Genomic DNA, 14,414 nt, shown 5'->3' with positions numbered 1-14,414 from the left:
ATCAAGCTGAGCAGTGCAAGCAATGACCTCTGTCAACCACTTCCTTGGCCCATGCCAAACCGAATCCTGGCCCCTACTAGCCGATGTGCCGCATCACCTCGACGACTGCCCCGTGGCAGCAACACCCAAGAAGAAGACAAGAAGAATTAAGTTTTTCTTGCATCGGTGTGGCCCAGAGAAGACGAAGAAAGCAACGAAAGACGATCCTTTGCACGGGCAAGATGTAGAAGATTGCTAGAGGAGGGGAACTAATATCCTCTAAGCTCTTTCTCTCTTGTAGGGTAGAATAAATCACTCTCCAAAGTTGATTTAATAACCCACTTAAGGTGGACTTAAATAAGCTTTGAGAGAAATTTATTTCCCTTTCCTAGAAATATCTAATTTCATATTAAAGAGGGAATCTACATCAAAACAGGAAGCAGTCTTAAGTTTCCTAGAGCAAGAAGATCTCTACACCTATTGCCCTTTCCTATGAGCAGCCCAACAGGTATGGGGGCATTTGTGGAGCCAAAAATAATGAAGAGGCGACATGTGGATTTTTGGGAAAAAAAGGACAAAGTTACCCCTGAGACACACCGGGTTTCCTACACGCAAGCAATGGAGAATCAACCAAAAAATAGGTAACAAGTTCAAATTTATCTCATCCATCTTTACTCTATATCCTCTACAAAGAAATTATTCCATAACCTCCCATATAAATTAATTAGGCAAATTAATGGATTAATTCCCAATTAATCCATTAAATTACCAAATTAAAACACCCTTTTTTCACACAAAAAAGCTCAAGGGCCGGGCACCTCCTTGTGCTATATATATGTCCCTATTCTCTCTAAAAACCCAAGTTCATACTCTTGCAAAACTCCCAAAAATTCTCTAAACACTTTTTCTCTCTAATTTCTAACTTTGGCATCGGAGGTTCTTCGGCCAAAGCCCTCCCATTCATCGTAGGCGCGTAAGGCTCTTGGCCTTGACCAAAGGTGTTAATTGTTTTGTAGGTGCAATTTTGTCAAAGAATAAGAAGGAGAAGGAGAAAATTTGCATCCACAAATTACTACATAAATTGGATAGTAAGAATAATTTCATTACTCTTACTCTCCATTTTCTATTATCCTACACTAACGGGTGAAGATACTCTAACGGATCTCAATTTTAAATTTTGTTTGGAGAATGAGTTATAAAATCCTCCCGCTCTTTCACTACCCATTTTAGCCGCCCAAAACCTTTGACCGCCAAAACGCATCAATTCAAATAAAATCACTTTCTCGGCGTTTCCCAGAAGTCTCTCGCACACTCGGACGCTCGCACAAATGGAGGACGAAGACGAAGTTCTCTCAATCTCCGACGCCTCCGGTTCATCCGATTCCTCCTCCGAATCCAGCGAGGGGTACTCGGCTGACCAAGAAGAGCTAGACCAAGAAGAAGAAGAAGACCGCCAAAACGACTTCGTGGTGGTCGAGAATAGTCGAAAACCCATAGACCCTCCTCGGCCCACCGCCGAAGATCAGAAATTGAAAAACGTCGATGCTCTCGTCAGGTACCGCTGATTTCTATATTCAATTTTATTTTTGCTGAAGAACTTAGATTTCAAATTCCAATTTTCGACAGCTGAAGCGTCACCTAGGGTTTGTCTTTGTGCGGATTTTGCGTTCCTGTTTGGTTGCTAAGAAAATAGTGGAGGATAAAAGAAAAACCAATTGTTTTTAATCATTGAGTTCGGATGGGTTTGCTTTCTAAGAAATGTTATTGCCTTTTTTGGGTATATATTGGAGGGGGGGGGTTAAAGAAATGATATTGCTTGATTAAGCTGTTTGGTGCTGTTATTCTTACTTAAGGTTCTTGGAATCTGAGCTCTCAAAACACTCCGAGTGTTCAATTTATGAAGTTTCATTGTGCAATCATATATAGGAACTGGAAACCCTTTAGGTTGAATTGGTGGTTTAAGTGTTTTCTAATCCCAAGTTTTGTATTTGAACTGAAATTTGGGGTAAAATGATTCTCTATCAGAGGTAACCTTGTCGTGAAAAGGCAGCCACTGCTTCCTCGAGTTCTCTCAGTGACGGAAGGAGCAGCAGTTTGTAGGAAACCCTTTAAACCTCCATGCTCTATTGGCTATGAGGATGGAACTGACCAGCTCGTGCGACGTCTCAGTGCACGCAGACGATTTGTTCCCTGGGGCTCATCAACTGCAGCATTCATTCCACATATTAATATGAATTTGAGTATAGAAAATGAGGCTGAGGAAGATCCAGTGGAAAAGAGTGTGACACTACCTACCGGAATTGATCCTTTGGTCTTGTGGCAATCTGAAGAATTTGAAATTGGGGCTCCTAATATGGTGCAGATAGTAGTGGACCCAGTGCTTGTTCGTTTCCTTCGACCACATCAAAGGTTTTTCTCTCGTTATTAAAACTGATTTACTTCGTTTTGGTAAATTTTTAATAGCAATGCTCACCATTTGCTATGCATCCATCGAATTTGAGAAAAGTTTCTAATATGCTTTAATGTTTTCATTGGCTGCTGTTGCGTAAAATTGATGAGATGAAGTTTTAATGCAGAGAAGGCGTTCAGTTTATGTTTGAATGTGTTTCAGGGTTAAATAGTGCATCAAATATATATGGATGCATTCTGGCAGATGATATGGGGTAATTCTCTATCTTCATCCTTCTCTCTCTCTCTCTCTCTCTCTCTCTCTCTAAATTCTATGCAATTATATCAGCAGATTTTCTTTTACATTCTTATCTATAGAGGATCATGTATTCAGGTTTGTTCTTAATCTTTGTACTTTTGCAGTTTGGGAAAGACATTGCAGTCTATCACATTACTATATACTCTTCTATGTCAAGGGTTTGATGGGAAACCAATGGTTAAAAAGGCCATTATAGTCACCCCTACCAGTCTTGTGAGCAACTGGGAGGCTGAGATAAAGAAGTGGGTTGGAGAAAGAGTTAATCTTATTGCCCTTTGTGAAAGTACCAGGGATGATGTTGTTTGTGGAATTGATCGATTCACAAGTCCTTGCGGCCGTGTACAGGTAGAATTGCATAACTGGTCTGACATTTATCTTAGAACAATGAACTTACAGTCACTACAAATCAGGTACTGATTGTTTCATACGAGACATTTCGGATGCATTCTGCAAAATTTAGCCAAAGCGAGTCCTGTGACCTTCTCATATGTGATGAGGCTCACCGTCTGAAGAATGATCAGACAATGACGAATCGGGTATGACGTATACAATTCTGTTTTCCATTATGATTTTTTTTTTTTTTTTTTTTTTTTTTACCTCTATACATAACCCCCCTAAACTATTCCTGAACATTCTATCAGGCTTTGGCTGCTCTTTCATGTAAGCGGCGTATTCTATTGTCGGGAACTCCCATGCAGGTAGGGTGCAATTGTGCATACTGTCTTACGATTCCAAGCTGTTGTCTAATTTCTCTTTTCATCTGCACCATTGCAGAATGACCTAGAAGAGTTCTTTGCCATGGTCAATTTTACTAATCCGGGAATCTTAGGTGATGCTGTATATTTTCGCCGCTACTATGAGGTGAGCTGATGGCTTTACATTTCATGTCTGACCACTGACCATTAGAATGAATCTACGTCACCATGTTTATTGGCTGCCTTATAGTTTCTCTTTTTCCTTTTTCTTTTCTGCATCTCCCTTTGTAAATAACTAAATATGCCAAGCTCAGAAAGCATTAAGTTGGGCCTCTTTCTGGTAATATCATTTCAGTGACATAATTCTTATGAGGATTATCTCATTCTTATACTTGAAATATACTAAAATATAATATTTTATGAATTACTTTCTTCTTTTCTCGCTGTTGCCATGAATTTTACTGTATATGAATTTTATGAACTGTTACATATATGTTTTGTGAAGGCACCTATTATTTGTGGAAGAGAACCTAATGCCTCTGAAGAAGAGAGGAAGCTAAGTGTTGAGCGATCTGCTGAACTAAGTGGAAAAGTTAATCAGGTTAGATTTCATTGTTGACACGATAGCTATAGACATAACCCTTATCCAGGCTTTGTTTTATAAAGTTGTATCAACAGATTTCACTGACAGTCGGAGTTGTGAAAGGCTAGCTAATATATGAAATCAGCATTTCTCTTCTGTTTTGACGTAAATAATCTTTTTTCATGATTAATGAGTAATGATTAACAAACTTTTTCAGTTTATATTGCGGAGGACTAATGCACTACTATCAAATCACCTCCCACCAAAGGTATGCCACTAATGTTAGACGAAGTTAAATATATGTGTATACTTTCGTTAAAAAGATAATATATATATATATATATATATATATATATATATATATATATATATAAAAGCATAATTAATTGTCCCTTACTTGAAGTTTTGTGTACAAACTTAACTTTCTACTCTTCATCTGAGTTTTGGAACCTATATGGTCAGGTAGGGTAGATGAATCTTCACACATTTTGGAAAGTCAAGTCTAGTTGACTTATAAGCTGAATAGAAAAATCTTTTGTTAGCGTGACTTAAAGGTACTTGTGGTAGGACTGAGTATTTCTGGATTTACATTTGGATGTCTAGAAAGTTACTTAGGCTATCTATTATTACTTTCATTACATTAAGGAACTTTAGAGAATTCTACTGCAGTGGATGGTTCTCTTGTTTTCGGTTGCAGCTTGCTCTAATATAGGCAGTCAAAATTCAAATGTCTTGCCTCAGACAGGATTACATAAAAAAAAATGTCTATTTTTGTTACAGAAGTTGCAAAAGTAATTCTGCATTTCAATGTCTTATTTTCCCCTTGCAGATAATTGAAGTTGTTTGTTGCAAGTTGACTCCTCTTCAAATAGACATATACAAACATTTCATACATTCCAAAAATGTGAGTTCTCATTCTTATTGAGCCATCAAGCAGTTCCTGAAAGATGCAGGACTTTTGGAGTTAGCGAAAAGACTGTCTGACAGGATATGGTTTTTACTCTGTTTTTCTCAAACACAGGTTAAACGAGCAATTTCTGAAGACACGAAGCAATCAAAGATTTTGGCTTATATTACAGCTCTTAAGAAGCTATGCAATCATCCAAAGGTATGGCATATATGTAAACACACTTACACTGACACATATGCATGCAAACACATAATTTCATCAAGATGTTTTTCTGTCAATATTATGTTTGGACCTATTCTGAGGATACATGGTAACATTTTTGATGGCCCTTATTTTTTCTTCTAAGGAAATCTTTGCTATCTCTTATAAGAAGAAACCACATCTCCCAATAGAAAAATAAAATTCACATCCTAAGATACCAGGGAGGAGGAAGAAGGCCAAAGTTTTATGGGGATGCATAGTATTGGCCTTTTTGGGACAGTTTGGCTGCAAAGAAACAAGATGATTTTTGAAGATGTTGCCGGTGGTGGGACAGATATTTTATGGGAAAAACTCCTTTCAAGTCTCGTCATCTTTATGGGCTTCAGTCTCTACTATTTGGTTGGACTGGAAAGCTGTTATAATTTTAATTGTATGGTCTGTTTATGTTGTGGTGCCTTAGAATATTATTTCTATGATTTTTCTTTTACTGTTGCCGTCCAAGTTGTGGACATCTTGTCCACTCGTGTATTTTTATTGTTTTCTGCACTAAAATTTGTTTCTTTTTGAAATAAAAAATGCATGCGCTTTGTGATATCAGAATTCAGAAGACATAGGCCTTCATGGGTTTTATATTTTATGGTTTCAAAATTTCTATTACATTATCATCCTGATGCATCTTTTTTTTTTAACCTCGGGTACCTTCCCGTGTTAGTTATTCTACTTTGAGTTGCTTTCATCCTCATGAAATTTGTTCATTGTAGCTCATCTATGATACTATAAGAAGTGGAAGTCCAGGAACTTCAGGTTTTGAGGACTGTATTCGCTTTTTCCCTCCAGATATGTTCTCTGGAAGGTATGCATTCCTGTTGTACTTTATTCTTATTTTTCATATCTAATAATATTCCAACACTCAACACTTATAGTCTAATACCATTGATTTCTTATGTTCTTAGATCTGGATCATGGACTGGCGGGGATGGGGCTTGGGTTGAACTGTCTGGAAAAATGCATGTTTTAGCTCGGTTACTGGCCCATTTACGTAAGAAGACTGATGACCGTATTGTCCTTGTCTCAAACTATACGCAGGTAAACATTGATCCTAGATGACATATGTATGTATGTGTATATATGTTACTGGATGCTTGTCCTTTCTTGTGTGAAGGCAGCACATGGTTTTCACAAATAAATCATTCTTGGCACCAGTCAGGATTCCTTTACTGTTATAAAATTACATTATAGCTAATCAGGGACAAGTTTTTATTTTTATTATTTCTTTTGTGCTATACTTCCTAATATCTTAATTTTGAATGATCTTGAAGTTGGTAGAGTTTTCATTTCTACCTTTTTTGACTGAAAATGTTTTGTTGCATCCGTTGCTATTTAGATATACGACCTTTGAAAACGGAATCCTTTGCATTTTCTGCGCATTTTTTATTTAGTCCATTGATTCGAGTTGATGGCTCATGTTTACCCTTTCCAAACCATATGTGCTTATTTTGGAAACTGAGGTACTTAGGTATGATTAATTGCTTGGATTATTGACCATGGAAGAGGAAAATGCATCTGATGTTATTAAGAAAACAGAGGTGTAATGCTACCTTATCACTGCATTGGTGTATCATATGCAAAGACAAAGAGGCTTATAAGTATTCATAATCTCTTCTTTCATTGTCATGTTGCTTTGAGATTCTGGCATAAGGTATTTCATGGGGCAACCTTGAATGGGTGATTTATTCTTCCAGTGCATGTTTATTTCATGAGAATGTCTGTGCTTTTGGTGGGGGGAAAAAAGGTCAAATGTTTATGACATTGTGTAATTGTGTTGTATTGGCAATATTTTGGGTAATTTGGCCTGAAAGGAGTATTGGATTATTTTAGGAAATTCAAGAGAGGAGGTGGGAAATGGATGTCATGCGTTAAAGACATTCCATTCTTCATGTCAATTGAGGGAGATGATTCTCAAGTCACTCTTACTCCTAATTGTCATTTGTTGTTACTTAGTTATATTATTAGTCAGATCCTATAGGTTATATAGTACCTTCAGTTGATTGCTTGCTCACTGCTGTCGCATTCGTCTATGGTTTGTAAAATAATATTCTTCAATTTCTTATGTAGGAAAAAGACATAATATCTGATTTCACTCTAGCATTAACTGCCACAATTTCCTTGTGGAAGAAACTAGGTTTCTGCAGCCTACCTTGTTGTAATTTAGTTCAATTGTTATGTACCAGACACTGGACCTTTTTGCGCAATTGTGTCGAGAAAGAAGATACCCATATTTGAGGCTTGACGGAACCACATCTATCAGTAAAAGACAGAAATTAGTAAACCATTTCAATGACCCCTCAAAGGTATATAGCTATAACATTTGTAATTATACAGGATACACTCTTGTAGTTTCTTTATGCTTCTCTATGCTCTGTTTGGGCATACATATTTCGATAAACAAATAAACACTCAACTTCTTGCAGGATGAATTTGTATTTCTCTTAAGCAGCAAGGCTGGTGGTTGTGGTCTTAATTTAATAGGTGGAAATCGGCTAGTTTTGTTTGATCCTGACTGGAATCCTGCCAACGATAAACAAGTAAGTGCGTAGGTCAAGTGCTTTGTGCACAGACGAAAAGAGATCATAAAATATGCACATTCTTCGTATAATATTCTTATCGTTTTAGTTTTTTTTTTTTCTTATTCCATAAATAGGCTGCTGCAAGAGTTTGGAGGGATGGGCAAAAGAAGAGAGTATACATTTACAGATTTTTGAGTACTGGAACAATTGAAGAAAAGGTTTTGATTTGGCAGAAATCGAGTTATCATAATCACTTTTAATTGTTTCCTTCTGCATCTGTATGATTTATGCAATCAGTTCTATCAATTTCATGCTAATAAACCAACCTTGTATTCTGCAGGTGTACCAGCGCCAGATGTCAAAAGAAGGGCTTCAAAAGGTTATTCAGCACGAACAAACAGATAACCCAAAGGCACAGGTTTAAAATTGTACATCTTTCTATCTTCATGATTGGTGTTCTCCTTTAAGTGCATGCTATACAACAGTTCTTTTGTTCCAGGGAAACCTTCTTTCAACAGAAGACCTGCGCGATCTATTCACATTTCATGAGAATGTGAGGTAAGGCCTATCATGTCCTTGACCGTTGTATTATCATTTGTATATCTTCTATGTATCATTTTCATGCCCTGAAAATTCCATTTTCCTGTTGATGGGTTTTATTAATCATGTACGTAGGTCTGACGTGCATGAGAAGATGAACTGCATCCGTTGCCAAAATACCAATGATACACCTCAGACCACAGCCGAGGGAGATGCAAACGAATCAACCAATCAAAATGGTCAGTCTGGGCAAGTAATATCTGATATAGGCAGATTTGCAGAACATGCTGGATGCTTCCATGAATTAAAGAGCTCGGAGAAGCAGGTTGGCCACGTCTATTTATGAGATGTCATAGATGCTCGTAGCCTTTAACTTATGCTTTTGTAACTCTATAGAGACATTTTCTTTTCAGGTAGGGACACCTCTAGAAGAAGATCTAAGTAATTGGGGGCACCATTTCTCCCCAACTTCAGTACCTGATTCTATTCTCCAAGCTTCAGCTGGAGATGAGGTATGAATACTTTGTTCTTCGTTAAATTGTTTTTGTTGTCTTCATTTTTCGATATTTCAGAGAACAAAAACCAATTTCACACACTGCTATCCATTAGCGGAAGTAATGATACGTAATTATTTTCAGGTCACATTTGTGTTTACAAACCAAGTGGATGGGAAGCTTGTACCAATTGAATCAAAAGTAAGGCCAAAGATTCAGGAACAAGAAGGAAAAGAGAACCGTCCCAGATTAAAACAAAACCTGAACCAGAAATCCATGCCATTGTCTTGGCAAAGAAAACCGCTCGAATCTGTTTCTTTGGGTGAAAATTCTATCAGAAGCACATCTGCCCCTTTCAAGCCCTCAGAAAAGTCCACCGTGAAATCAGTAAAAACTTCTTTGAAGGGTTCAGTGCATGTTGCATTAACGCCTGAACTGTCTCTTAAAAATCGATTGCCCCAGAAAAGATCGTCTCCTGATTCTGTGGAACACGACGACGATTTTGTGTGAGTTTTGTTTTTGGCTTTTATAAGGTGATTGGTGGCATTGATTTTCATTACTTTGCTAATGTATACAGGATTCAAGTCTCGTGTTTCCCAGAAAGGAAATCGTCACAGATATTGGCATTGCCTTGTGTATAATTAGTCCCTTACCAAAATATAGCTTTCTACTTTCAATTTCTATTTATTTATTTATTTTTAGTTAAATGGAGAAAGATTAGACGAGATTAGTGCTTTCTCCTTATCTAGACCTTAACGTCTGGTTTTTCATGCAGAGGCCAAAACCGGTCGATTGCGGCTCCCTTTCGGTTGGCTTTGAACAAGTAGCTTAAAATTCAAACCTAAAATTTAGGCATGTAGGGATTTTTTTGGTACAAACAGTATTCTACATAAATCTACACTAAGAGAAAGGGAGAGGGTTTAAACCTGGGAGCTGAGGTTTTTAGACTACATCAGTAAGGAACAAACTACAATACATGCAGAGCATTGAAAGAGATTTGTAATTCATGAGAATAAATTAATATCAAACTTGTCATTTACGAAATTTAGATCTAAGATCTTTTACTTATAAGTGAAAAAGAATATTATAATATTGTAATATAATGCATTTCTAACTAATTTAGCCTAAGTTCCTTGGTACTTGAAAATTCCTCATTCAAACGCACTATTAAAAGAAGCAACTTATTGAGGATGTGTAAAAACATGGAAGAAAATGATGAAAATGGGTGTAAGGCGAAGAAAGGTACTACTGACAACGTAAAATATAACAAATTGGTCTATCGGTGGAGAGAGTTAGAGCTAGTTTGGTATTGTTGTGCTTTAAAGAAAAATGCTTCTGAGAATAAATAATTGTAAAATAAAGTTGTTGAGTGTTTGGTAATTTTTTTTTTTTTTTGTAAAAGTGCTTTTATATAAATTATTGTGAATATGTTAAATGACTAAAAATAATATAGTATTTAATATTATAATAATTGTCAAAGACAATAATATAAGGGCAAACATTGTGTTTTTGTAAAATATGTGGGGATATACTTGTCATTTAAAAACTTCATTAAATTGGCATTGATTGCTATGCTTTGAAAAAAATATCACTTTTTTTAGAAGCATGGTCTACTATACTTTTGATTTTCTACTGTCATTGATAGTATTTAGAAATAAAAAATAAAAAACTTTTTTTTTTGTTTTGCCAAACACACTTGATGTACTAGATTTTTTAATAAGCTGTTTTTTTTTTTTTTAAAGCACTACAATCTCAAACAAGCCCTAAGAAGGTCAAAGGTACATTCAAAAGAAATCAAGACATTAAAGTTTGAACATGAGTATTTATGGAAAAGGATCCTCACCGGATCCTTTTCTTGGGAATCTTGGAGATCCAGTGATCGTGACCGTTCATCGTACATCGAGCGGTTAGTTTTTGTTAGGTACTATTAATATTTAATTTAAAATTTTTGAAATGAGTCTTACGTGCATGTACGATGGACGGTCACAATCACGGGATCCCCAGAAACCTCAGAAAAAGAATCCGGCGATGATCCTTTTCAAGTATTTATTATTATTACATAGAGAGAGAAAATCACAACCTACATTACCTAGAACTCCACTACTTTTCAATCATATCATGGAGAGACAAAAACCCAAAACACACTAACCCAAACCCAAAGATTTTAAAATTTTCATCACGTACTCCTGACTAATCCATTAGGCCATCTCCAACCGATCCGGTCAAAGGGTCATAGGGCTGAAAATAGCCCAAAATGATAGGAAAACTGTCTCCAACCAAGGACTAGGCCAAAACTAGCTAATCAAGCTAGCGGGCTGGCCATCTCCAGCCAGCCCACATTTTTTTTTGGTTCTTTTCCATTTGCCTAGCCCACTTTTGTTTTTTTTTTTTTGCCCAACCCACTTTTTATTTTTTGGACGTTTTTTTTTTTAATTTCTAATTTTTTTTTCTTCACCATTTCTCACATATTTGTCACCATTCCATGCTATCTTACATCATTTTATTTCAATTCTTCACATTTCATATTATAGCCCTTTGGCCCTCGGTGAGAAATAATTTTTTGTCACAGGACTATGTTTGGCCTATGGCCCTCTGGCCGCTTGGTTGGAGATGGTAAGAAATATGACCATACACTATTCGTTAAAATATTAATTTCTTGGAGGGCTAGAAGGCTAAAATGAGCCCTCTGGCCCTTCGATTGGAGATGACCTTAGTTAACAGACGTAGCTCACACAACTTCAACAAAATTACATACACGTCATCAACCAAACCCTTCCTCGATCATTTTTGTAGAAACAGTTTCAAATATATGTAGAATTAATTTTGTATAATTTTAGTAGTTTCAATTTGTATATTTTTTAGTATAAGCAATTTGTATAATTTCTAAAAGCATCTCATAAAAAAGACAACCAAATCAAATGTAGAATCCGTTTAATTATCTTTAGGATAAGTTTTGTATACTTTATTAGTAGAATTAGTTTAACTATCTGCATAATCAGTTTTTATATGCTTTTATTAGTAGGATCAATTTGTATACTTGAAAAAAATATATCTTATTAAAAGTACAACTATATGTAGAATCTCAATCACTTTTACCATTTAAGCTAACTCAAAAACCTCCAAAATTGTCCATTTAAAATGTCACTCATTTTATGGATGTAAATTTTTGCCAACAATTAATTGAATGAAAACCCTACAAAACAAATAATTCTGTTAAGCTAATTGACAAACATCGGAGGAGGGGGACGGTGTTTGTCAAAAGGTCTCTGATGCCTAAGCTAGAAAAGTGTTTGAGAGAAATTGAATTCAACGAGTTTTGAGCAGTAAAGTGGGATTACTGATTTTTCTAGCTGACTTGGGTATTTACAGGAGAAGTTGCCAATACGTTGTTTGCTAGCAGGGATGCACTATGCTAGGCAGACTAATAGAGCATACCTCTGATGGAAGACTTGTCATTCGGCTAGTGGCCTACTGTAGGGAGGGAAACATCGAAGTGGACTCCAAAGAGTCGTTCCCAACCTGCTCAAGCCTAATGGGCAGAAGGGTGTGAAAGAGACATCATGGGCTGAACAAGCGTCATGACTTCTGCAATAGGCTCAAAATGGTATGTTGGGATGGGTAGTTTTGCTAGGCCCATCGAGGTGGAGAAGACGACCTAATCACTAAGTCAAGGGTAAAACCGTCATCTTGAGCTTGTATTAGTGTCTTCACAAATTTGTTTCTAACAAAAGATACTGACATGACCGGAATTTGAGAATACTTGATTATTTTACTATTAAAAATCTCAATTGCACCCCCAATTTAGGGTTAGCCATTTGATTATTCCTTGACAACTTTAGTAGTCTTGAATATATGATTTGCGATGGTTTCAAAACTAATATATATATATATATATACACACACATATATATATCAAAGCCAGAGCATATAAGTCTATGAGATAGTGATGAGCCACTTAATTTGTACTACTTCAACACAAAGCATGTTAGAAAAGTATAAACACAATTAGGGTAACGTTCAAAGCACCCAACATAATACAGCTTAAATACTAATCTGACATTGTAAAATGAGCCTTGAAGATTGGATAAATTTTAAGATAAGACGGCAGCCCTTAAACTAGAAGGCAAAAGACAAGTTTTGCTAACAAAAAGGGAGACCAAGAGGGAGACAGTGCCCTTTGACCAAGCTTTCTTCTTGCTATCTCTATCCCATGACCCTAATTGCAATGCCTTCACTTCAAGTACCTGCTAAAGTTGTCACAGTTGTCAATTGGGAATCAGCCACTTGTCAAAAACCCATTAGGAAATTTCAATCTAGATGAAGGTAAACCATGTGCAACTCTACTGTTAAGGTCAATAGTCCTAATAACTTAGGCATGTAGGCGAGAATCTTTAGTCTTTTTTATATAGTTTTAGGGTTGGAATAAAGAACCTTTATTCTTTCAGTACAGCTTTAGGGTTATCCAAGGTCCTAGATTGGAGCTAGCCTGTTTCTTTTGACGGGTGAGAGGAGTAAGATTCTCTCCTTTTCTATTTTCATCACTTTTATTCTTTTCTTCTCTTTCAAGGAAGAGAGAGTAGTGGAAAAAGGGATTGGGTGAGCTAATTACGAGGAAATATTTTTATTTACCATCCTCAAGTGATAGTGATATTTATCATTCGATTTTATTATTATTATATTAAATTTTGAGATTTATGTAGTGGATAGAAATTTTTTTTAAACTTAAACTTATCCAACGATAATAAATAGGATGACGATTAAAAATACACCCAATTAGGAGATCTTGTGACACCATTTATAAGGGTGGTGAGAAAAAAACAGAAAAAAAAACTCAATTATGAGATCTAATGACACCAATTATATGGAATGGCTTAAATTAGAGGTGAGGTAACATGAGAAACAAACCACTAAAAGAATATGTCAAACCACATAGGGATTCTCAAGAAGTGGGGATTATATTCTAAATTTCACTTATTTATTTTTTCAAAAGAACTTGCAATTGGACCACATATCACTTCTTTTAAGAAGCATAAAAAGATGAGAATCAGAGTCGAACTGAAACTATCGAATTAGGATTGTGAGAGCAAATAAACGCTCTTTACCGCTAGGGCTATAATTTAACTCAAGGAAAGAGTGTTGGACAACTTGACTTCTTACAACTCAAGGGGCATTCTCATATTACTATGAAACTGATATCTGTTTGATGCGTCATGTAGTGTGCATATATATCTGTTAATGACTAGGTTGAAGAAAACCATGTTGGAATAACATTTTCCCATATTTTTCATTTTCCTTTTTGTTCTACCACCAATTAAAAACCAGAGAAGAGCTGCGTTGGAAAGATCGTACGAGATTTGCGATCTCACCCCATATCATGACATGTGACTGTCACACATGCTCCTTATTTGGACAGACAGAAAATTTAACTCATTTGCCATAAAAGAAAGCAAAAAATAACTTATAAAAGTGTCTGCCACATTTGACTAATGTGGAACTATGAAAACTTTTGCCATCAATTGTCATCCACTCATCCCTCTTTACAAGTGAATCAGATTGGCCATCCCAGCCCCAGGCAAAACTATATTATTATGCGTAGAATATTATTGTTTTCAAGCTTATTTATTTGCCTGTAATTTAAAAGTTACTATTTTTTTTAATTCAAAATTCGTTTAATTTTAACTTGTGGACTCTTTCTTCTCTCTTAAACTTATAGGTCATCTCCTGAAACATATGTGAAA

At 36.0% G+C, this 14,414-nt stretch overlaps 1 protein-coding gene across 1 annotated transcript; it reads left to right on the top strand.

Annotated features, from left to right (window-relative positions):
• The first annotated feature begins 1,207 nt into the window (after positions 1–1,207).
• LOC103436503 (protein CHROMATIN REMODELING 25) lies at positions 1,208–9,353 on the top strand. Its single transcript, XM_008374938.4, has 21 exons — positions 1,208–1,534; positions 2,005–2,388; positions 2,556–2,642; positions 2,791–3,031; positions 3,097–3,222; positions 3,328–3,384; positions 3,461–3,547; positions 3,887–3,982; positions 4,182–4,232; positions 4,794–4,868; positions 4,986–5,072; positions 5,837–5,928; positions 6,029–6,161; positions 7,307–7,426; positions 7,547–7,660; positions 7,777–7,860; positions 7,983–8,060; positions 8,142–8,200; positions 8,318–8,507; positions 8,596–8,694; positions 8,821–9,353. The coding sequence occupies exons 1-21, from the start codon at positions 1,308–1,310 to the stop codon at positions 9,184–9,186; spliced, it is 2,853 nt and encodes a 950-aa protein (XP_008373160.2). The 5' UTR covers positions 1,208–1,307; the 3' UTR covers positions 9,187–9,353.
• The last annotated feature ends 5,061 nt before the right edge of the window (positions 9,354–14,414 follow it).

Source organism: Malus domestica, chromosome 05 (genome assembly GCF_042453785.1).
Source record: "Malus domestica chromosome 05, GDT2T_hap1".
NCBI classification, from domain to species: Eukaryota; Viridiplantae; Streptophyta; class Magnoliopsida; order Rosales; family Rosaceae; genus Malus; species Malus domestica.
The sequence above is the reverse complement of the archived record's forward strand: the minus strand, read 5'-3'. Positions and strand labels throughout refer to the sequence as shown.

Bases quoted from the DNA above. Each gene is read 5' to 3' on its own strand.
- LOC103436503 (XM_008374938.4), top strand. From the start codon at position 1,308: ATGGAGGACGAAGACGAAGTTCTCTCAATCTCCGACGCCTCCGGTTCA. The intron at 3,032-3,096 runs GTAGAATTGCAT...ACTACAAATCAG, and splicing joins GTCCTTGCGGCCGTGTACAG to GTACTGATTGTTTCATACGA. The intron at 7,661-7,776 runs GTAAGTGCGTAG...TTCCATAAATAG, and splicing joins ATCCTGCCAACGATAAACAA to GCTGCTGCAAGAGTTTGGAG.